The 25,819-nt window shown below is 33.9% G+C and overlaps 1 protein-coding gene across 7 annotated transcripts in view; it reads right to left on the bottom strand.

Moving 5' to 3' along the window:
* The window catches only part of DNAH8 (dynein axonemal heavy chain 8), a 126,170-nt gene that overhangs the window by 91,156 nt on the left and 9,195 nt on the right, over window positions 1-25,819 (bottom strand). For 4 of the 7 annotated variants that reach the window (XM_084515052.1, XM_084515053.1, XM_084515056.1 and 1 more), the window contains exons 1-15: window positions 22,048-22,076; window positions 21,083-21,159; window positions 18,357-18,476; window positions 17,324-17,459; window positions 16,155-16,342; window positions 14,933-15,013; window positions 14,190-14,306; window positions 11,655-11,774; window positions 10,729-10,870; window positions 10,418-10,530; window positions 10,031-10,137; window positions 8,446-8,548; window positions 5,858-6,053; window positions 3,587-3,783; window positions 1,800-1,926 (exon numbers count right to left, since the gene is read on the bottom strand). In XM_084515052.1, the coding sequence (XP_084371178.1) occupies window positions 1,800-1,926; window positions 3,587-3,783; window positions 5,858-6,053; window positions 8,446-8,548; window positions 10,031-10,137; window positions 10,418-10,530; window positions 10,729-10,870; window positions 11,655-11,774; window positions 14,190-14,306; window positions 14,933-15,013; window positions 16,155-16,342; window positions 17,324-17,459; window positions 18,357-18,476; window positions 21,083-21,133 (1,798 nt within the window). In that variant the 5' untranslated portion in view covers window positions 21,134-21,159; window positions 22,048-22,076. Of the gene's footprint in view, window positions 1-1,799; window positions 1,927-3,586; window positions 3,784-5,857; window positions 6,054-8,445; window positions 8,549-10,030; window positions 10,138-10,417; window positions 10,531-10,728; window positions 10,871-11,654; window positions 11,775-14,189; window positions 14,307-14,932; window positions 15,014-16,154; window positions 16,343-17,319; window positions 17,460-18,356; window positions 18,477-20,556; window positions 20,657-21,082; window positions 21,160-22,047; window positions 22,246-23,211; window positions 23,359-24,731; window positions 24,834-25,819 lie in introns of those variants that run through there. The other 3 variants (XM_084515058.1, XM_084515054.1, XM_084515057.1) reach the window with 3 other exon arrangements.

Here is a 25,819-nt window from a genome sequence, read left to right as displayed (position 1 = left end):
CATGAAGATCGGTGATATTTAAATGGCTTATACCAGTTGAAGAAATGACATCTTGAGATTTCAATACTGGGATTTGGAACACTTTGTAACTAAAGCTACAAGGTGTCAAATCAGATCATGAACAATTAATGTATGAACACAAACTGACACTGAGGAGACAGAAAAGCCAATCGTTGGCACTTTAACTTGTGCGAACAAGTTAGGATTTTGTCGTGGTTTAACCCAGCCGGCAGCTAAACACCACGCAGCCGTTCGCTCACCCTTCCCCCTCCCTCTCTGGGATGGGGGAGAGAAATGGAAAGTGAAGCCCATGAGTTGAGATAAAGACAGTTTAATAAGACAGGAAAATAATAATAACAAAAATAATAATAACAATAATAATAATAATAATACAATGGTGATAATAGGAAAGTAATAATAATGTGTACAAACAAGTGATGCACAATGCAATTGCTCACCACCCGCTGACCGATGCCCAGCCTATCCCCGAGCAGTCCAGCCCCCTCCCCCGGCTAGCCACCCCTATATATTGTTTAGCATGACGTCAGATGGTATGGAATACCCCTTTGGCTAGTTTGGGTCACCTGTCCTGGATCTGTCCCCTCCCAGCTCTTACTGCACCCCCAGCCTGCCTGTTGGCAGGACAGAGCAAAAGGCTGAGATGTCCTTGGCTTGGTACAAGCACTGCTCTGCAACAATTAAAACATCGGGATGTTATCAGCACTCTTCTCATCCTAAGCCAAAACACAGCATTCCACCAGCTACTAGGAAGAAAATTAATTCTGTTCTAACTGAAACCAGGACAGATTTTAATAAGCAACATATTATACTCTAGTGACAGAAGCTGAAAGGTCCTAACACCATATAACCCTTTTAGTTACAAATTTTACAGAAGATATGCTTTCCTCTTTAGTAATGCAGCTATCAGTATTAAAATACTGATTCCAAAAGGCCATTAGATATCCAGAGCTAATCATCTAAAAATTGTCCTTGTGGATCCCTTCTAACTCTGAATATTCTGTGATACTCTCTCTACTGTTCGTATATATGAATTTATGTAAATTCCTATGGGCACATACACAACATAAGCACAAGCACTTGCATACTTACAATACTTATTAATTCTTTCAGCGTCTTCACTAAACAGGATTGTGCAGCAGTGGATTTCTTAAGCAAAAATATGCATTTTATGAAACTTATTTCCTTTAACTAGGGTTAAAATTGTTATTTTCCAAATTGTTATTTTCCATGTAATTAACTATACATTTTATATATATTTTATATATATAGACAACTCACTCAATTTTTATATACCCTTTCTCATACTGCCTCATTGACCACCTTATTCATGTTCTCCTAAATAAAAACACACACACACACACAAAAACAAACACACACACACAAAAAAAAAACAAACAAACAAAAAAAAAAAAAAAAACCAACTTGAAGAAGTCTTTTAAAATCTTCACCAAGAACCCAAGGGTTCAAGGGATTTTGTTTGTTTGTTGATCTTTGAAGATCTATATTTTGTTAAAGAAACAAACTACCATGACGTTATCTTGCATAATGTCATGGTAGTATTTTCATTAGTTTCATGCCTAACTTCCTATTCTGCACAAAAATAAAAAGTATCTTAGGATCCAAACACTACTACATAGGGAAGCAATATAAACAAAATGAAGTGTCCTTGATAACTTCTATTCATATTTGTAAGCATTTTATTTTAGAGAATAAGCCAAGTAACCTATGACTATTTTATTCGTTATCTTACAATGTACAAAGAGAAGAAAATGTCATACCTGTGTGCAATTCAATTGGACCAAGAAGAATAATGGGTTTTAAATCTTCCATCTCTTGCTCAAACATAGCATAGTGAAGTATTTCTTCCTTAATTTCAGTCAGAGATGGACAGCTAGCCAAAAATTGCTGTATGAAGGTTAAAATGTCAATCAACAATTATCCTTTTTTCATATTTTTGGTAAAAAAGGTGGCAACACTTATTCAGGAATTACTGAAAATGCGTATCGATATTATGCCTGTATTTAGCCTTCCATGGCCTTGCTAAATTAGGAAAATGCACAGGAGTAGACATTCACATTTATGAATTTCTCCGTCAGTAATTCTCAAGCTTGTTGGAAAAATCTGATCAAATTTAACAGAGAAACAGACATCCAAGACATATTGTTCCTACCAGTTTTGTAAAAACATGTGACATAACAGATCAAAAAATATGTCTGCACTTACAGTAAGGGTAGACCATTAGCAGAATAACATACAAAACAACTGCAGTAAAACAAATTTTGTAAGGAGTTCCATGAGCATAAGAACTCAAGTGTAGAAAAGTTTTGTGATCCTGAAAAGCTACATTTTGGAAATGTTACACAAGATATGTATTCAATACACCTACACTGCGTGGATAAACAATAAATGATGAAAGTTATTTTCCTCTTCTTTTGTGTGAGAGCACCCAGACTGGCAGTGGGAGAGTTAGTACAGTGCTGAAGAAGGGGGATGGAAAAAAGGGCATGCATGCATAAAAATGAAATGCAGTATTAGTGAGGCTTCTTCTGTAACACTTTTCTTCAGCATTAACTAGACCAAGCTAACACTATTTGATTAAACTAAAAAATTAATTAGACTACAAGCAAAATAAGGTATATTTCTTAGCCCACATAAATTGCGCAAGTTGCAGTGTGATATCCAAAAGAGACCTAGTACTCCTGTAGCAAACAAGGTGATGTGATATTCACAGATTTATCTACATACAATGCAGTCTGTTAAATAGAAAGTAATAGAAAGCTGAATTAAGCCAAAGTTAAATGAAGTATATATAGTAGCCAACTTTCTTCTACTGAACCTCCAAATTCAAGCTTTAAATTAAAAATCTGTTGTAGAAGAACAGTGTGAATATTCTGAAGATTAATTCCCAGAGACTTCTAATTACTGGAAATGAGCTTTTTCCTGTTCGAAAAGGAACTACATTTTTCTACTGCTTCTGAGGACTCAACTTGCAGGAAACAACCTGTTAACAATAATTCAAACAACCAGGAAGGGAATACAGGATTTTTGTTGTTGTTGTTGTGTAGAGGTTGCAGAACTCACCTTCTCGAATTAACTAAAGAAAAGGTGGTGAATAAAAATATGTATTAAACTCAAAATAACAACTTAAATACTTTTCATAGAGAAAAATGCACATGTATCAACACTGACAGTGTGAGAAGTTCTGTGCGAAACTGGAGTACTTTCTTATGGCCTGAAATTCAGAGTTCCACAAACAAAAAAAGAAATTAAAAACAAGCAAAACAAAACAAACAAAAAACCTAGGACCACTTTATCATTATATAGAAAGGCACAGAAACAGAAAAACCCAACCTTCAACGTAAGAAATATGTAGCATGCTATTCCTTCTGCCTAGGAAATATATTACTACTATCACCACGACTACTTATGGACAGAATCAAAATTTGAGCTTCTAGTATCTTTTCTACATTCTTTTTCTTGATCTTTTTTTTTTTTTATCAATGTTTTCTAATTTCAAATGATTAGATTAATGAAAAACAATCCTATAGATCAGCATTAAACTCACCTGAACTTTGGCATCTCTATCTTCTGTCCACAGCTCTTTATATTTCTGAAAATCCTGCAAAGCTTCACTAGCTACTTCTCTAATATAATTCACAGAAGAAGAGAGGAGCACAACTAATTTAGAAATATCTTCATGTTCTGCAACACCTGAGTAAAAATTTCGTAGCTTTCTTTGTATCACAACTTCTTTCATTCTTTCTGTAAGATAAAATCATATATAAATTAATAAACTATTACAAGTCTGGTTAGTTATAGTTCTTTAAACCTATGCAGGCTATCTTAAGCACAGTTGCTGTTCAGTAGGGCTGAATAACCTTCTTTACATGTCTATCTGCTTAATATGAAGGCACCAAGCACTAGTTCAGTCTAAGCTCTATACAGTTAGGGCAAATTCAGCCTAGAATTGATGTTTCAAAATGCAAAGAAAATATCCTTCTTTATTCACTAATTTTCCTTTTTCTGGTTTACTTGCAACTAGAAGATGACAAGGCTTCATGAATATTTTAGGCTTTTTCTTTTTAAATTCATATAATAAGGTTTTAAAATCATATAAACCCCTTAAAACAGTATTTCTTGAACTCTAAGATACTTGAATTAGGTAGCCCTTCATTAACTATCTTTAGTGATATCAAAAGAGACATAAAACTTTACCAAGTTGCATCTTTTATTAGAGCAAAAATAAAGTTTGTGAGACAAATGTAGCTTCAAAACGGTTGATACCAAAGTCTTTTGAGTCTTGTCTGAAAGAGGGTAGAGCTGAAGGAAGAGGAAAAAAAAAAAGAGAGAGAGAGAGGGAGAGAGAGAAAAGAGATTCTGCTAAACCTTTCACTTCCGAATATGCTTCCAAAGGCATTTTGAAAGAAAACAGAAGCTACACAAACGTAGCTGCTGTTCCAGTTATATTGTTGATTTTGAAACAGGATCCCAGTCTCCTTTAAGAACTACAAACTCAAACAGAAGGTAAGTAAAATACAATCTATCATGTCCCTACTTCATCTCTGATGAGCTGTTGATACAACCAAGATCAATGTAGACATTGCTGTTCCTAAAGTTCTAATGAGCCCATCTGCCATGACAAGGGCCTGAGCATTTTGAAGCATATGTAAGAGAATGGAGAAGGAAAATCCTTCTGCCATCTCTTCCTGCCATCCATGCTGTTTAATGGGGGGATTTAAAGCAATGCCATCTTTTCTTCTGGTCAGCAAACTTTTTCAGGGATCTGGTCACTGAAAACAGAGTCTCAGACTGATCCATCTGTGCCATCTGTTTCATAGAACTAGCTGACCAAATAATAACATATCCCCTCCACACAACACCCTTTCCTGGGTGTTGCTGATGAGTTGCTTTAAAGTGATGAAAAAGATTACTCACTAACTTTGTATTTCGACACAGCAGAGGGAAAGGCTATGGCTGTCTTATGAGTAGTAGTCTTGGTAATTTTCTGTCACCCTGCTTAAGAGATTATTTTTCTATGTCTGTGCTTCAAATGATTATAAATCCCAACTCTGGACTACGAGAGAAAAAATTTCCAAGATACTAAATATTTCCCAAAGGAATCACAACAAAGATGTTACTGCAGTGTAGATCACAAAGAGAACCTGACAGTAAAAGTTTGTTGTTTTTCTTTGGTTGGTTGTTTCAGTGGGTGCTTGCTTCATATGGACATCTAACCATAGAAACAGCATGGACATCTAATCGTAGAAACAGAAATTTCTGCATAAAAATAATATTAGGGAAAAAAAGTATGTGACTAGAATGCCTGCAGGTCTATCTACATTGAGAATATTCACATGAACAAACACTTCAATCGTTTTATAATCCATTTTGGGAATACAGACAGAAAATAAACGTTGTCACTGAAATCTATACTATACAGATTATACTGTACTCTTTCTATCTCAATGTTTCAATGACATTTAGTCTACATAATTGTTTACGGCTAAAACTATAACATAACAAGTAAGTAAAAAAGATGACCTAAGGAGTTTACTTTGCCTCAATTAAATAGGAGATTCATAATTTAGCAATTTTTCAAAAAGAAAATTTTGATTATTGTTTCTAAAGGTTCTAATACTTACATAAACCAGAAAAGCTATTTCTGAAAAATATAGTTAATTTAAAAAAAAAAAAAAAAAAGAACAACATATTAGTTCAAAAGAATCCACAGTTGGCTTCTTTGAAACAAAGTAAATATATTCATAAATATTTATATATGGCATTTTTATTAAAATCCAAAGTTTAAAGTAAGTTAAAAAAAAAAAACAAAACTTACTTTCCCCCTTTTTGGTTAATTTTCTTGATAATCCAAAACCTGCTGAAGATACTTGCTGTGTGTCTAGTTCTGCTTTTAAATTAGATTTTTGCAAATGCCTTTGTCCCCACTGAGCAACTCCACGACTTACGTCCAGTATCAGTTGAATCATACGATTTATGGCTTGCTGTATATCATCTAAACTGGGAACCATTACCTATTCAAAATAGTTGAAATATTGTTGAAACAAATGCAGGTGACTGTCATTTTCCAAGACTTCAGTTTTACTCTAATAGTGAATATAGAGAGCATGCCCCAGAAGAGAAAAATGTAACTAAGAGTTTGCCTCCCTCAGAATTGCCTCTAAAGAAATGAAATATACTGTACTGACCTATTTGTACACTTACATTGTAGGCAAGCTGACATGAAAGTATTAGTAGTGTGTTTTTGTGTTCTTTTTTTACAGTTGTTTTTACAATTCCTAAAATATTTTTAACAGCATTTTTCAAATACTTTTTTACAGTCTAGGGAATACACTACAAGCCTTATTTCCCACATTCTAGAATCACAAAGCATCAAAAACGTTAGGCCAAGTTCCTCTTCTCTGTTACTCTTAACCTCTGGATTGTAAATACTGTGAGAGTATTCGCCATGAAAGTACATATGGACAGCTCATTTCAAAGAAGATTTACAAGTATATACCTTCTAAGTGCTTATCTATTCATGCATTCATGCCATGGGACATAAGACAAGCAACCGTCATCTAGATCAAAGTGCCGAAGGTTCTAGTTGAATAAATATTTATTTTTTCTCCCCAAAGTAGCAGCACTTCAAACTTCTGCAAGAGCACAGTGTTTAGTAAATAAATGAAACTCCATGCAGTAGCCCTAAAGACCTCAAATTCTATATTTGGTAAGGATTTTGTAACAAGCCAGAAGGGGTAGAGAATTCATTATCATTTACCAGAGTAAAAAGAGGATTCTTGATCTGGAACAAAAACAACAAGCTAACAGAACAGGGTCAAACCACGCTGTCCATGATGTATAAATGCTATTATGCTCCCTAGCATAGTTTGAAGTGATGCAAAATAGCATTCTAGCAGACAAAATTCAGGCACAATTCGGAGAATAAAACATGATGAATGCTGAACCTAACACCCAGTTTGAATGCAAACTCTTGGATTCAGGAGAAAAAGCATTTACCACTGTAAATACAAACAGTTGTATTTACAGTAATAAATGCAAATACAAATTTCAGGTCAGTTGACTTTGAGGTCAAAAAACAGCCTTTAGCCACTTTTATTTAGTAGCACACAAACAGAAAGTCCCAAACACAGAACAAACAGCTGCATTGTCAGAATAATGTTAATTGTAGCTTTATCCTGTCCTTGTCTGATAAGAATTCCACATAGGATACGGTGGAGGAAATGCAAACATCTGTTCCTCCAGGATGCTTACCAGGAGGAAGAACCTACCTGAGAGTGATCCAGGAAAGTACAGAAAAACAGCATTTGTTTTTAAAGATCAGAACAAAGAACTTGGATAAAAAAACACTAAAAAGTGACTCTTATGTTTTATAAATCAATTTTACAGATTGAGCAGTTGTATGCATAAAAGCAAGGAACTTGTAAAATCCTATTTGTTAACATAAAGCAGTATGTTTTACCCAACATTACTTGATTGCTACCCTGGATCAACCAAGAATTTCAGAGGAGTTGAGGGAAAGATAGGTACATTTCCCTTTGCAGAGGACAAAGCCTGAAGCATTATGCAAATATTCATAAGGTAAAAATTCCACACTTTTGCAGACCTTGTAAATGTGTACACAGTGTGAAGTATATTAGAATGTCTGACATTGATACTGTGTTCAAACTAAGGAATATCACCTTAGAACAGAACCTCTATTCCATTATCATTTCACAAATGTAAAACTAAATTTTTGTAAGACAATTGGATAGTATTATCTTCTCACATAAAAAATAAAACAACATACGTATTGCTGACAAAATTATCTTACTGTACAGCAGGCAAACAAATGCATCTATTAATTCTTTGCAATCTGGTTGCCTTTTTGTTCTCTGCACAAAGAAATCCACAGCTGACTTCTTGCTTTTTAATCTTCTAATTTTTTGTTGAGTTTTCCTCTTTCAGGTCATCTTACTTCCTATTGAGGTGACTAAAACCAAACTGAACAAAAATAACGTTCATTATTTTTACTCAACAAAGGATTTAAAAATGCAAAGAACAAAACAGCTAAAATAAATATACAGAAACCATGAAAAATTTATACCAACAATTCAATCACTACAAGTGAAGGAGATTGGTGAACATTCTACAAAGACCACTGATGAATAGATTGCAATATACTTTCTGAAATACACAAGAACAATAAAAGGCCAGATTCTGCAAGTATTACTAAGACAAAAACAAGGAACATTAGTAATGTTAGCAAATTTCATCTGTACTGCCAGTGCACTAAAGAGCCTGAGCAACTGTTTTCCTGAATGGGTGCTGGTGCAGTAGTACAGTGCCCGCATTCTGTGCTTGGGCAAATGCAGACATAACCATAATATAGTGTATTTTACCATATCTGTATGACACATAACTTACCACATTAGGAATTGCAAGGTGTACTTCTGCTTTTAGAAAAGACACAATCTCTTCAGATTTGCTTGGGTGAGCAGAAAACATTGTTCTCCCAAATGTAGTTTTGCTGAAAATAATTTTGAAACATGTCATAAGTACTTCACCATGAAACACATTCAAATTACCTTAGAAACATCAGTTTGAGGTACCTTCTATGGAGAAACCTTCATGAAGAATTTTCACATCAGTGTACCAGCTATTTGACAAAGCTTCCAGAAGTTTTATGTTTTAAGGGTAAAAACAATAGCCAGAACTTCATCACTCAGACAAAGGTTATTTTGGATCTAGGCACTGAATTTGGAATTTTGTATCTAGAGTATTTTCCGACTTGGAATTTTAATCTCCAAATTTAAGAATGATGGAACTCTGCCAGTGTTATGAGTAGGGCATAAAAAGGTTTTATTGGCCATTTCATGTAGCAACCTATTAAGGGTAAGAGTTGCCTCATTACATTTTAGGTAAATGTTCAACTGAACAGAACAGTTTCAAAGATGATAAGCTGGTACAAAATGATAGACAAAATAAAAATGAGTCCACTAAAGACAAAGTGTGACATACAATTTCTGGTTGCTATGTCATGACAAAGAGACCAAAAAAGGCAGCATTCAACAAATGTAAATACCATAGTCAATAGCAAACACTGTAGTCAAAAATAGAGGAAAAAGATATTTAATCATTACAACTGTTAAGGACACAACCAAAAAAGACCATGTTTTTAAAACATTTTGTATGAGAGATGTCCCCAGAAAATAAATAAATAAATAACAAAACAAAACAGTAACACAAGCTTCCACATATATTAAAAACAAAACATTGTCAACTTTACCTGCTTAAAATAAATTCTTAATAGGATTCTAAGTAGGACAGCTTTTTAATATGCAATGTACTATATGGAAGAAATTCTGTCTCTGAAGTATATGCCTCATCCAGCAGAGAACAATCTATTGAAATTATACTGAAAACAATGATACAACTGAACGAATAGAAGAAAATGGTACAACTGTATGGATCTTGATGTTATCAGATAAAATTAATAGCGATATCTGAATGATCTTTAACCCATGAGAAACAATTCTGAGTGAACAGCCATGTTTACACAAATAATCTGAAGTAAGGCAAATATATTGGCATGCTGCCACGTATGACCTAGAATAGTCACTTAAGTTCTAATCATTCACATCAAACAATAAATTGTACTTACATCTTGAAAGTAATGCCAAGGGAAATACATAAGAATAAAAGTAAAAGGGTACAGGCTGAGGGTAAAGAAGTAGAAAAAAAAAACCTTTCATTTTCTGCACAAAAGAAAGTGCATAGAATATAACTAACAACGTAAAGATGTAAAGAATAAAAGGAAAGTGTGGGCCCAAGGCATCACTTGCAACAAAGAGTGAGCACTCTCCTGGTTCTGCTTGAGCTAAAAAAGGTCTGGAACTCTATGACTAATGACACATGCACCCCACATGAATATAAGTGCATTATCATGTTAACACAGACATAATTACTGTTTTGGTAATACTATAGAAGAAATCTTTCATTTGCAACTCACTTTGAAACAAGTATTCTTTTTTTAAGACTATCCAAAGACAGACGGGTGGCTTTCTGGAGGCTATCTAGCAGCTGGTGACTGAAATAGGCAACTACCTCTTTACATTTCTGTAATAAAAAAAAAAAAAAAAAAAAAAAAAAAACAAAAAAACAAGCAATAAAACCCACAACATTATTTAGTGTTTTATTCAGACAGGAACATGAAGATTATTTCAAAGTGTATTCGTCAAGCATAATAGTCTGAAGAAATTTATGCTGTAAAGCTACACGAGAAACACAAGGGGAGACAGGGAGGAAAACAGCTTTTGAGTAAAGAAGTAAAAGCTGCACGGAGAGGATATAAAAAGCTAAAAAGAATAAAAAAGTTTCCCTTCTGATCACAAAATACCTTTTTAAACTCATCCTCTTTGTCATTGCCTTTGCTATCATCACTGTGAGGAGCTCCAGTATTATTTTCTCTCTCATCTTCAATATTTCCAAACAATACATGTTTTTCTTTTACTGTAAATTAAAAAATAATAATGAATGCATTTTTGTTAACTGAGATATATTCTGCTTTGAAGCATGCTACAGACATCTTTACACTCAAAATGATATTGCTAGCTCCAGCAATTAGCTAAAACAATTCAATTTTGATATGTACTAGTTAAGTCTAGAGAAATAGGGACAGAAATTTCCATTTAAATTATAATTATCTACCTGGTGATGTGTGCTTTTTTGATGCTTTCTCAGAATGTTTAATTTCATAATTATTTTCAAATACAGATATTAAGTCTTGAACAGCATCTTCAATATGCATACTTTTGTGATTCAGTAACTCAGCACATTCTTTAGTGAAAGTCTGTTAAGTAAAAATAAAAAGGAATCATCTTAGTACGACTAATGATCTTATCACCTTGCCCTTTCACGGAGAACCAAATAATTTACCTGAATACCATCCTTCAGATGGAGACTGTTTGAAGGAGTTTTCTTTGAAAAGAAAACTGGGAAACCAAAACCAAAATCTTTTTTCTATTTTTAAGATTTGCTGGATTTCCTGTTCCATTACACATTACATTATATTTTCATGTTTGTTTGTTTTTCCATTTTCAAAATGCAATGAAATTTTTAAAGTCCAGAAGGAAGGTAATCATCTGAATCTGAAGTTATCCAAATTAAGTCCTTCAACTACCCTTAATGAATGTATTTACTTGTACTCAGTTTAAAAATAATAAAATAAAGCAAAAAATACATTTAATTTCATTTGAAGTTGAGGAAACTTTCAAATTCTCAAATATACTTTTTGGAAGTTTTCTTTTTTAACCTTCTTCTTTAAAAAGGTTTAAGAAAAAAAAATATGAAAGAAGACTGTATATGCCCAAGTATCTTCATGCAAAAAAATCTAATATGATTATAAAACAGCTAAATAAATAAATATATGTTTGAAATACTACAGTTTAAGTACCTCAAATGCCTAAGTGCCAATTTAAACACAAAATATTTTACCCAAAATATGTTAATCAAAATGAATATCTTTTGAATTCCTTCAGTGAGATTAATTCTTTTTTAGATTTATATCAATGTACTAAGAGGTTGCTTGTAACACATTCAAGAATTCTAGTTAAAGGATGTAAAGCAGCACATACCTCATTCCGTGTCAACATATCCTCTACTTTGATAGGACCATCTACCGGTAAGGCAATTAAAAGAGTATTTGATATTTCCTTTAATATTAAATCAATTCGGACTTCACTTAAATCATTTACCTAGAAAGAGAAAATCATATTAACTCCATATATTTGTGTAAAGCAGAATCTATTCTTTTAGAGACTTCTAACATATAATGTCTTGCAGAGAGAAGAAAAATCAGTCTCTACCCAGTGAAAGCGTAAAAGCTTTATACTATAGAAAATCCTCTGAAAAAGTGAATCATAACAGAAAAACAAACAAGCAACAACAAAAAATGGAGGAAAAAGGATCAGCACACAAGACATTAAGATGACAGAAGCAGACAAAAAAAGGAAGCAAAACAATGTCTTGAATTATGTTAACTTAGGTAATATTTACAGTGGCTAAATATTGTCGTGTTTACTGTGAATTATCCTCTATTTTGTACAGATAGAATTTAGGGAGATGTGTACCCAACAAAAAAGTTCAGCCTTTGTTAACATGTTCACTGCAGACATTCTGAAATATGAAAAAGAACAGATAGATAAGTCTGGAAATATGTTTACTATTGCCATAGAAAACAAAACTAGGTTGCTAGGAGTGTATGTATTTAAATCCTACACACTTTGATAACACAGTTTTAAAAGGATTATACTGTACACAGTTTCATTTGAGACAGTTCATTAAAAACAAAATCTTGTAATTTATAAGATCTGCTGGTTCTATGTTGGGAATCAGACAAATGAATCCCAGAGAAAGTGAAATCTTTAGAGAAAGCATGTTTCCACCTATTTCCTCACAGATTCCTAGTTATCAGCATCATATTTTGAAATTTGTCTTCAGACAGGATAAGCTAAGACTACTTCTGCAGCATAACAGCAATGATTTAATTTCTGCATGAGTTTCCATTGACAGCTCTTTGAGCTGGTCAGTTTTGGAGAGTAGATTAATAAGCAAATATGCCAAGAACTACCTTCTGTGCCCTAAGAACATCATTAGAAAGTGGCTCTGAGACTTAAAAGTAGCTTCTTTAAATTTGTTTTTCTTCTGTCCTTAAAGTTCAGGAATTTCTGGAATAGATGAGAACTTTTGCTCCATGACGCTACCTGTGCTTGACTTACAGAGAAATTTGTGGCCACGATAAAGAAAAGATTCCTGAAGCACCCTTGCGATTTTAACAACAGTTTTAGGCAGACAGGCAATAGCAGTTAGTTACATCCCAAACCATGGGAATTATACAGCCTACATGGCTACTAGATCAAGAGCAAACAAGCTATGCTAATATAGGATGATTAGCTTCTTTTTCATGATCTTGCTGGCCATGATTCCAGTTTTAAGACAAGGGGGTCACAAGCTTCTCCAGCTTGTAGTCAACACAGCTTTTCACTAGGCTTTTGATTCCAACTTACAACATTTTTAGGATTCAGTTGTCATGGCAGATTTCAAATAAAACTGATTTCTGTCCAATTTTTAACTTTTTAACTGAAAGATTCAATATCTGTAATACCCTCTTGTTTTTCAGCATATCACACAAGTCTTTGCTTTATAACACATTTTCTCTATTTGTTTGCCATACTCCATCCACAGAAAACAAAGGTCTAACCAAGTTTACATCTTTTTGTTTTGATATGGGATGGCTAAAAAAATGTGAAATATATACAACCTACATATTTAAGGAAAATAGAGAGTATCTACAAAATACCTGGTTATTTCAGATATACTCAGGCTCACAATCATTAATTTCTTACACAATCAATCATTTTTCCAGCGTTAGCAAACCAAGCACAAGATTTCAATTGCTTTTCTGCCATACAAAAAGCAAATTGGATACACTCACCAGAAATTTTCTACCACAGAAAACAATGTTTATAATATAAGTAAGAAAGATCGTAAGTATACAGTTAAATAATCAGGCAAGAAATACGATCTGAATATCACAGAGAAGTAGGAGCTTGAGAACCACCACTACAGTTCCTCAAGCATGTTAATGTAATCAGAGGAACTTAAACTGTGTCAATCACTACAACAGGAAAAAAGCACAGACTCAGTGAACATGCAGAGAAATGTGAGGGAAAAAACTTGCTTCCCTTCATCATTTTGTGGACTGTACAAGCAGAAGACAATTTCACAGCATGTCTGCTATGAATACAGTTAACATTAAAAATTTCTCCAGTGGATAACATTTGCATGGAGGTATCTTCTGGGCAACTGCACTCATGGCAGAGTGATAGTCACAGAATAAGAGGACAACAGGCAGAAATATATTGTACTGCAAGAGCAGAAGCAAAGATCAAACATATGAGGGTACTCATTGGAGAGAATCACCAAGTACATCATTCCTAAGAAAAACAAAACAAAACAAAACAAACATACAAACAAAACAGATACTTGAAAAAGCAAGCAAAATTTCTACATATTTCAAGAAGTAAACCCAGATTGATTTGCAATATGAAGAGCAGTTTACTTGGAGCAATTTTTCTAAACTAGCATTTAAGTAGTCATCAAAACTATACCTTTTTCAAAAACTGTTTAAACATATTCAGAACTTCATCAGATTCTTGAAAGAAACTGTCCAGTGTCACAGATGACCAAGTCAACATGGTAAGTCCTTGCCTCAACACAGCTTCCATCTAAGCATAAAAACATTTATTTCATAGATTAAAAAGAAAAAAATATATATAGAAATGTAATTTAAAACAAATACCATTGTTATTAGAATCACTGATGTCATTGATGAGAGAAAGAGTTGTATAAGTTTTGTAAGGAAGTTTTTAAATTTTCAAGAAAAATGTCAAGGAAATTTACGCAATACTGGATGAGAAGGGGTAGGGCATGCTACAGCCATAACTGTAAACTCAGCAAAGATCTTCCTCTTCCTGCTCTTTTGGATAGTATCTTTTAGTATTTGAGCTAAATTAAATATGCAATTTCCTGTGAAAACCTATAAACTGAGAGAAGTGATAATTAACTTCCATATCAAAGGTAGAGACTTGTGTAGATAAATACACCCACAAAGTCCATATTCTTTGTTCCACTGGGTTTATATCTCAAAGACGTTAAGATTATTCTACTCTGATACACATTATTTGAGCGTTATATGTGGGATACAAAGAGCAAATGTTTGGTCTTAAAGGTATTAGTAAAACTCATTAAGTCCATAACGTACAGATCCATTAAGTGTTTTAAAATTATAAACTATTATTAAATTACCCACATTCCTTCTGAAGTGTATTGAAGTGCATTTAGCAATACCAACCTTCTGCATTTTTGGTGCCATTAGATTTAGAAAAATGGTTCGTGTTTCTTGACACAAATCTTCATAGCATTGAAGAAGACCCTGTTAATTAATAGGAAGGGGTAATATCAAGAAGAGTATCTTATGTGCTTTCTTTACTGATGCAAACATACTACTACATAAAAAAAAAAAAATCATCACAAAAACAAAAACACAGTACAGAACTACTTTTGAAAAACATGTAGTATTTTACAGATATTACATACCTATGTACACCATTCCTGGAAGGTAATAGATTTATCATGCTACCCACTAAGAATAAAAGCAGCCTTCATACAGCACATTTCCAGTCCATAGGCAAAAAAGTATGGCCTTTCCCTAGAGCTCAAAGCAGCTTGGGCTAGAGTGACCATACCCTCTTGAAACTATTAAATGCTTTAGATAATTCAAATCATGTATAAACTCAGTTTCAAAATAACCTCTTGTCTTTTGTCTTATATACATACACATACAAAAACAAACAAACAAACAACAACAACAAAACCAGAAAGAATCCACTCAAAATCTTACACAGTATACCTAACCCCTAAAATACAAGCTTCTTGAAAAATCTGTGGCAAATGGTACAACAGATAACAGAAATCTGACTTCTCTGGCACAGTCTGTGAAGTTCTTGATGTTTTTGTGGCTCACCATATCTTCCAAATAAGGAATTCCAATCTTTACTTCTCAGAAGCAGTGTAAAACTACTCTTTACTGATTTTCAAAGAGTGAATGTATTTTGGATGGCTTTAATTGTTTCAGTACCAGAACACATTTAACACACCACAAGGTATGAGAAATATAAATGCTTCTACTTTAAGTATGGAATAGCACACACTACAGTTACTACAGGTTTGTAAAATGAGAATCTCTATGTCCCCATTCTACAAACTTACCTTAAACTACCTTATACCCAGCTTTAACATTCACATTGTCTAACAAGTTTTTGTTTTGTTTTTTAAACAAATACTTCACATCTCCTACTTGAGGATGCATTAGCTGCTGAATTCTTGTGTAAATCTACATATTCCCAAACACTGGTGATGATCTAAGGAAAAGGTACAATTTTTCATCTGATTCATCTTAATCTACCCGCATAATTGATAAAAGTAAAATGTAAAGGAGAACAAGGATCAATAACATTGGGAGAAAAAAGATTGTTTTTCTAAGGTTAAAGTAATCATGATGATTTTTAATTTACCTCTAAACGCAACTTGTTTGACTTCAAGTTATTTTCTAATTTTACTATCTTTTTGGCTTGCTCTGGTACTTCCAAGCCCAACTTTATCATACATTTGGTCTCTCGGACAATCTCTGGAATTTGAGGATCAAAATTAACCAGGAACTTTCCAGTTTTAGGATGACGCACAAATACTGTAGCTTGTAAGGCTGCAAAGATATTTTAATGTCAGCAACTAAGACAAATTATTGTTTTGGTTATATAACTTATCATGGAATACAGATTTCTAACGTTATTATATAGTGATTACATTTTTGGTTACTTGCAACATTGTTTTATACTGTTTTGAGTTAAAGAAAATATACAACTGATTTTCACCATATTTGTTTTCTGCCATATAGCCTCTCTCTTCGTAAGCCAAACAAGCCTTAGTTCCAGTATTATTATTTCTGGCATATATATATATATATATTCAGATTGAGTTACAAAATTATCAACATCATTTTCTAAGGACCCAGAAACATAAAACATAGAAGAGCTGCTCAGTATCTTACAGGAATTTGTTCAGAAAATGAATGCTTAGATAGTGATATTTCAAAAATACCAAACTAAATTAAAAGCATAAACACTAAACTAAAACCTTTGTTGACTCTCTGATGACACCATTACAATTTTGTTCTTATGGATCTCCTTGCAGATTTAAAGCTAAAGCTAAAAAATCTATTTAAAGCAAACAAACAAAATAATCATCTTCAACTCCCATTTAATCTTAAAATGCTAGAACTTCGTTAACAGTTTTTTTTCCTAGTAATAAAGTAATACTGGTCCTGAAAGGGAACGTGATACTCTACACTATAACTATATAAATTGTTACAGCAGAAAGAAAACAGAAAGAATTCTTAAATGGTATATATGAATTACTCAGAAATGAACTACTGTGGGCCTTAAATTTTTTTCAGTATATTTCTTCTAGTTATCTGTCAAACACTGTACCAAAACTTCAATCCTCTGCATCAAAACCAAGTTTCAAGGACAGACACAGATTTGCATTATCAGGCCTGTTTATTAGAACATAACCTGATCTAATTTGCACATTTTTATGATAAATAAGGCTTAATAATTATCTGTTTTGCATCATCTTAACATTCAATAACAGTTAGAAGAAGACAATTACATATTCAATTACTTACGATACTGTAATTGTGAAATTTCTTTCATCCACACCTTATGATAGACTACCTCAAATTCCACCAATACATAGGCAATTCTGTTGTATAATCGAACAACTGCTTTACCTTCTGGACTTGACAAGATACTTGAATTTTTCTAGTGAAACACAGAACATTCTGATTAATACCATATCAGAAGAAATACATCCTATTTGGGTTTTTCTTCAGTTTAGCTACTGATTATACAGTATGCAAGTTATTAAAATTACAGTTACAGAATTATTTAAAATATTATTTATTAATCAAGTTTATAGGACAGTGAAGTCAATAGGAACTTGTAGAGTAATTAATAGTAAATATATAACACAATTACTTTATTACACTGTGTTACACACACGTAATTACCAGTGAAATGGATGCTCAGTTCAAATCAAAAATGAATAGTAACTAAAAATGTCATTTTGAAAGAAAAAAAATCTCCTTTTGTAATCAGTACCGATACTTATGTCTATTTTCTTTCGAGTAGATTTGGGTACCAGAATATACACAATTGACAATTCCAGGATGTTAGATAGTCCACATTCATGCCTTAAGCTATTCCTAATGGTTTAGTACGGCTTAGTAAACAGACATGATTCTCCATGGAGAATCCTACATGGCTAGAGGAACAGAAGGGTGGGTACTCAGTTAAAATACAGAACATAAGTAAGTCTTATTTACAGGCCTTAGTCTGCTCCATTATAAACAGAAGCAGAAATCCACAGCTGGCTGGAATGGTGAGACATTTCTTCAGGTGATGTGAAAACAGATCAAGTCAGTGCATATTTCCAGCTTGGTGCGCTAGTTCAGAAATAAGTCAAAGAAACACTACATCTTCGATGTACAATAGTGGTTATTATGGAGCATGTGTGCTTTAAATAGCAATTCACATACAAATAAAGAGGTTGCCCAGCATATGAGAAGTGACTACATCATAACCGAAACAGTATGGTCACTCTACTGAAGTAAGGTCATGGTTACAAACAACACTTAATTTTTCCTCACATCAACTTACATAGAAATAGTCGATTGGTTCATTTATCCTCCTAAAGAGCTGTCTCACCCACAGTATCTTTCCTGCAACAGGTGGCATGTTCCGAGCAAGGGGAGGGTCATCTTTCTGAATTTGGTAAAGCTGCAATAAGAACAATATCACTAAACACATGAATTAAAGAAATTAAACTGTTGAAAAATGTTAAACTGTTTTTTCTTTACTACCACAATTTCTTCTTCCCCTCAGATTTGTATGGAGTGACATGACACTCCACAGAGAAAAAATTAATAGTTGACAATGTGATACTCTTTGGAGATGAACCCATTGATACCATTGTTATCATTGTCTTCTTTCTATGCTGTTTCTTAGCTCATCTTACTTATTTCAGAGCCCCAAGCACACCTAAAGGTTTTGCAGACCTAGGAGCTGAGCAACCAGTGTTCAAGGCCAAGCCTGATATAGCACAGCTGTGGAGCCACCTTCTGTGAAAGAAAAGCTATGTCAAGAAGCTTTGTCATAAAGGCTTTTCAAATGAAGAGCCTCGCTGCAGCTTTTCCTCCTTGGGAATTGCCCACAGAAATGGCCTAACCAGTATTGTTAAGAGAGATTTTACATGAGTAAAAACGTCAAGATATTCTTCAGATGTATTCATCTGACTAATAGCTAATATCTGCTATTTTCTACAAACGTCTCATTGATCTGCATGTAGAGACTTCTTCGTACACAATCCATGCTGTGATCTTTGCATAACCTAAGAAAAAAGGAGGCTCTGCTCACTGAATGCCTGCATTGCAGTCAAGCAAAATTTGCCCTGGAATCACATATTAAATTTGCATTGGCAAATTACTTGTACACTTAAAGTACATTATTTCTATTAAAATTTGTTTAGAAAAGATAAAAAGTAATCCAGTATTATCAAATAAAATATTATATCTAGCCAGTTTATTGGTGACGGCTTCTTCAACAGATAAAAGAGGAATATTTATACCCACTTAAATTTAGGTACACAAACTGATGCAGTGATTACACATACTGCTTAAGCAACCACTACTCTCTTCACTTCCTGGCACCACTTCTTACCCCTAATACTGTCTCCTGCATGCTGCTAACAAAAATATACAAGTAGCTTCATGGTGAACTTAACAGAAGAACTGATCTGGATGAAAAGCCCTCAGAAAACTTATTTATTTATTTATTTTTGGACTGGAAAAAGTCAGTGGTGGAGGCAGTGATTTCTTAAACAGTCAGTGCTGCTGAAAATATCTTCATCAAACTAAGACATCAATTGGAGGTTCAGGATGTGTTGTACACAGTTAGTAGACAGGGAAACTACACCATCAAAAGTGGTTCAGAGCAGCTATGTTAGGCTACATTTTTAAGTCACTGTCTGGAGTAATTCAGTATCTTCTAGTACGTGCAGTTACAGAGACTTGTCACCTCATGTAAACATGTGTCAGTTGTCTGACCAATTTTAAACATCTCAAAAAATATTTATATTAGTCTGGTTTTCTAGATGTCTTTTATTCTCACTGAAGAAAAATGGCCATTTCAAGTGAATTATTTTAGTCTCCAAATTAGCATATGAAATAGATCAGATGAATTGACTCCAGAACGAACTTGAGTAGAGAGTATGGATGTCAAGCTCAGACACAGGTGTTTACTTTGCAGACATACAAAATCACATTACATGAATTCCTCTCCAAATGTTTGAAAGTCAGATGATGGGAACAGTGCCCAAAAGTTAATTTGCATTTACACCACAGTCACAGTACACTACACAAACCATAATAAATGACATTATAATGAACAAAAATACAATCTACCAAAATTTTGTGCCTATTACATACTGTTGCAGCTTTAGATAAAAGCCATATGTAAATGGCTAATTAACTGCAGAGGCTCCATATAATAATGAAACAAAAGCTATATACAAGTGATGTATGCTTGTCAGTAGAGACCATATAATTTACTTGCTGAAGTAGTGATAGCTAAGATTTTGTTTTAACATTAAAATTTGTGTTTTAACAGATTTGCCTGGAAGAGCATGTATATCATTTGCCTACACACTCAGATGTGTTCCTTGTAACAGGAAAGCAGAAGTATAACTTAAACATTTACAATCAGTTTGTGAAATCAGCGCAATAAATACAAATTAAGCATATTAAAATATTTTTTTTCTTATTTTAAAATGTTTTTAATTTACTGCAAAGAAATAAAATACCTTTTTAGTAGCTTCAAGTTCTGCTACATAATGTTGAAGAATACAAGAAACTGTATGTACTATTTCTTCTTGAAGGCACGGCATTCTCAGATTTTGAAATCTGTATTAAAAATGAGTATGTATAGTGACATTTCCAAAACACGTTTTTTTCTTCTCCCTTCCACTTTGGGTACATAAACTATATAAAATGAAAGCAGCACAAATCTAGGAAATGCTTCTCAATCTGTGTAATTTTTTTTGTTTGTTTATTTTGAGCAATTTGACAAGTTATGCCCTGGCTTCATTTATTTATATTTTTCTTGTTTTAGTAACTTTTGGTATGTACAAAATAAACCATAATGAAATAAAGAAACAGAAAAGTATATTGATTTGTATTAGAAAGCTAAAACACACTGCATCGTTCATAACACCAACAGTAAAAACATTCTTATTAGACCCTTTTTTCTAAAATTAGACATTTATTTAAATAGTGCTAATCAGTAATTTCAAGTTGCTTTAAAATATTTTAAAGCTTAATTGCCAATACCTTTGAAGTAACTGGAGTGCATTCTGTGAAGACAATATTCTCCCAAAACATGTACGCATAAATGTCTGTATCTGTACCTAAAGGATATGTAATTTAGTATAGTTGTTTTCTAGTTATGTTGTAATATTTTTACATCTGATCATTTCTTAACATAGTGCTATTTAAAAGTGTTACTGCTTAAAACACAAAACAGCAGCCTTCACTGGTCTATGCTTAATAAAGGTAATAGCTAGTGTCAGTCAAGCAATCTCTTAAATTGCCAAACAATTTAGCAAACAATGAATATTTAGCAAAAACAATGTATTAAAAACAGGAGCTTTGCTCATGAAAAATCTAACCATGTGTCTTCAGCCTAATAAATTACCTCCATCTAGATCATTCTCTTAGATCTCAGAATTTTTGTCATTTTGGCTGCAAAATGACAAAATCTCAGTGAGGACTGTACGATATATCTTACAGCTTTGTTTGGAAGAAGGAGTGGAGAGTGCCTCCCTCCAGACAACTACAGACTATTTATTTCTGTTCCACTTGCTGTGAAGACATATATCCTCTTGAGATGCTTTTTGAATTAAGAGTTCCAATACTTTTCCACTTGGTCTCTGGAGTACAGTGGGACTTCATGCTTCTCTTTCCAGACACGGCCATGGCTAGACATGAATGCCCACTAAATTAAGGCAGATTTGTAAATTTGGGAACTATGTATGTATAATGATAGGAAAATGGGGAATTATTTAAATATTATTGGAGAAATATATATTCCAGAAGGTAAGGATCTTTTCTTTAAATATGTTCATGACCAACCAATGTAAGAGTTAAGTAAAATATCATTATAATAACTTTTAAAAGCATAAAAATAATAATGTGCTCTCTTCACAGTCCAAAATTTCACTGACATTCAGGAAGATACAGAGTAAGTAATGATGAGATCATTCCTCAAGTGAGTTACAGACAGCAATATTACTTACCTGTAAAGCTTCAACTTTTGCCATGAAGTCCACAAAATCCACATCAAATTCTGTTTTTCGTGGATCAAGGATGTCATATTGTTTCTTTTGAACACTTTGGTAGATATTTTTGAATTTTATTGCCATAATATCTATCCCTTCAATAGTAGACATACTCAGTGCACCAAAAGTTTGGACTACAGTTATCATCTCTGTAATCTAAAATATAGAAGTTATGTTCATGCTCATAAGAAATAATTTGCTACTTCCTGTATTAACTAAAACCAGAGGAAAATAATCTAAACAACAGCCAGTCCCCTCAATTTAACTACTGTATTCAGAAAAGTGTTGCTTCCAACTTTTAAGTCAAATACCTTACACAAAGCAAGCTAGCTCAGTTTTCAACATCAGTTCTCAACATAACAAAATACAATGTAAAACCATCTTCATTTTTCTTGATGGGGAAGGGTTTCTTCTTTGTATTTGACTGTTATGTTGAATAGAGTAATATGGAAAAATAGTTCAAACATGACATACACATACTAGTGACATAATATTTCACTGAATTAAAAAAAAAAAATAAAAAAAATACACCCACAATCATATTGATTAGCATGTATACATCACATAAGGAAAACATCAAACAATCACAGAATTCCTACCTTGTGATGACTGCCCAATTATCTTTTATCCCTTGTCTGACTTTATTCTGCACCTAGGAGCACCTGTAATCTTTTCCATGCAAACTCTATGAATGCTAGTTTAAAATCCTTTCAGCTAAGTTAGCTAGCTAAATGTTAAGACCACAGCAAGCAGCGGAATCATCTGCATAACTGTGTTCAGCAGTAACAGGAGATTTTAATGACTTAAGTCATGCTTCAAATAAGATAAGGTGTGATATTTTTTCAAATAACTTTAAACTTCTGACAATCATAATGTACATCTAGATTAGTATGGAGAGAATTCAGCTAATTAACAGAGATAAACTGGCAAATTCAATAGGACATTGCAAGGTAATTGCCTAAAATATTGCCATGACTTACTCTATGGAAGTGCATAGTTGCTCTCAATAAAAGGCTCCTTCACAGGTTAATTAAGAGCACATATAGTTGAGTCCACCTTGTGAAACATTCTCTGGAGGAACCCTATTTCTCCACTGATATTAACAGCATACAGTATACTCACTTTTTCTAATCTCCTACAAAAAGCTTCAGACTTTCCAAAAATGTACATTTCTGATACTTCAAATGACTTTTCTCCTAGAGTTTCCAAAATCTCTTGCTTTGTTTCATGAAAGCATTTCTGATACTCTTTCAATAGGAACATGCACTCCTAAAAAGTGAAGAAATAAATACCATATTCATTATGGTATGCTCACGGGTAAGAGATTAGAGAATCCAAACCCCCTGTTAGTGGGTAATTATCACAGAATCTAGCTTCAGTCAACAGGCAGTAATGGCTTATGTAGAAATCTTTTCTTTTAATATTCGTAGCAAACACTTGCAGCATATTGACATACAACTGCACAACCCAGTGAAAGACAGTCATAATACTTTGTCTTTGCCACTTCTTCCTCTTCATGCTCTTCCCCCGCCCCAACGTGGGGTCCTTCCCACACCAACACAGTCTTTCACAAACTGCACAGAGGTGGGCCTCCCACTGGCTGCAGTTCAGGAACTGCTCCAGCATGGGTGAATTCCAGAGGGTGCAGTCCTTCCAGAACAGGCTGTGCCAGCACACTTCCCCCGTGGTCAGCAGTTCCTACCAGGAGCCTGCTCCCACATGTTCTCCTCCATGGGCTGCAGTGTGGATAGTCTGCACTGTGTCTGCCCCACTTTGATCCTCCATGGACTGCAGGGGACAATCTGCACCACCATAGTCTTCTCCATAGACTGCAGGGAAATCACTGCTCTGGCACCTGGAACACCTCCTCTCCTTCCTTCTTCACTGACCTTGGTGTCTGTAGTTTTTTCACTCACATTTTCTTCTTCCTCTGCCTCACACAGCTGCCATGCATGTTTTCAATCCTTTCTTAAAGATTATCACAGAGGTGCAACCAGGATCACTCACTGTCTCAACTTTGGCCAGTAGTAGGTCCCTTTCTGATCCAGCTGGAACTCATTCTATCCAATACAGGACAGCTTCTGGTCTCTTCTCACAGAGGCCCCCCCTTCATCTCTCCACCACTACCAAAACCTTACCATGTAAACCCCATACATATGTCTTTGTGTGTAAGGTAGGAAGTCAGTAGCTGAGGTCTTCTAAAGGAGAAGGTACAAACGGAGTCAATATTGGCAACCAGTAACCCCACAGCTAGAGGTATTTTGTCATGGCACATTTCATGTCTTTAATTTGTTCTTCATGTACCACCATCACCTGGTAAAGAGGAGGACTCTTAGCGCTGACAGTGGGTTATGCAGGATAACGAAATTCCTTGTTTGCAAATATGGTGAAGATGCTAGTTCCAAGATCAGTGACAGACGACATTGATGAAAAGGAAGCCATTCTAATTTCATCAAATGTCAGTGGGATAAGAAATGAAAAAATCCTTACAGAAGCATGAAATAAATTAGGAAAGAGGTGTGAAATACTTGATACATGTTGAAATGCACAAGTAAGTTCAAGAAAGTATGTGCTTCTTTGTGCATATGAATACGTAATCAAAAGGTTTAACAGGTAAATAACAAAAATACTAAAACACAAACCTTAATTTTTCCGATGACTGTTGGTATCTCCTGTTCCCATACACAAGAAAAGCCACCATCTGTAATATATGCTCTGCATGTCGTGACCATTTGATTTGTAACCTAGAGCAAACAAATGAAAACAAACAGGTCTCAAGCTTACATGGAAATTCACCTGTTTCACAAAATCTGACAAAATTTCCACATGCATATATTATTACTATCAGAGTTTGAATAAATTTTATATATGGGAATAATAGTGGCTAAATAATGTAAGTAATACATGGGAAAAAAAATCCATAGAAGTCTTAAAACTTTCCCAGAAGTGTACTCAAGTCCCAAGAAGTATTTATGACTGCATGTAATTTATAAGCACAGCAATACGTAAAAACAGAATATCACCAATCACACAAGAACAGGGAGAAGTTATTTAACCCTAACTATTCTTCACTTACATTGTCATCTTCACACTTTGTAATGCATACTTATTTAAATGCTGCCATTTAAAGAATTTTCTATATTAGCAGCATGTCTTTGCCTTAGTCTCCTATGAATAAGAAAAGGGGAGAATACACTTCTACTTTTCAACCACTGAAATCCAAAGTTTTATAGTGACACAAAGAGAGAGGAGAACAGGAATGAATGCAGAGACAAAAAAACAAACAAACAAAAAAAAACAAACAAACAAAAAAAACACATCTCGAAGAACAGCAGCAGGTAAACAGTCTTTTCTGTCTGTTAAATATTGTGAACAATTCAAATTAGTTCATGTTTGAGTACTGTAAGCACGTCTTAAGAATCCTTAAAAATAAAGACTGCAAACTGAACCACTGCAAGCAGCCTCACACTGTAACACAATTACTGGTGAGGCTGTAGGTAGGACCTCCAGTATCCCCTCTGATGATCTTTAAATGGAAGTACTCACTAAGGCTGACAGTTAAGCCACTTGAGCTTTGGTGAAAAATGCTTAGCTTGAAATGCAATTATTTCTTGCTACATCATAGAACAGTTTACAGTTTCATGTAACCAGCTTGTCTGTAAACTAGCCTCTACAGTGAAATGCTCAATTTTTTAGACTATTAAGTATATTATCACGTGCCAACATACAA

Source organism: Aythya ferina (assembly GCF_964211825.1).
Source record: "Aythya ferina genome assembly, chromosome: 3".
NCBI classification, from domain to species: domain Eukaryota; kingdom Metazoa; phylum Chordata; class Aves; order Anseriformes; family Anatidae; genus Aythya; species Aythya ferina.
This window is presented reverse-complemented; position numbering and strand designations above follow the sequence as displayed.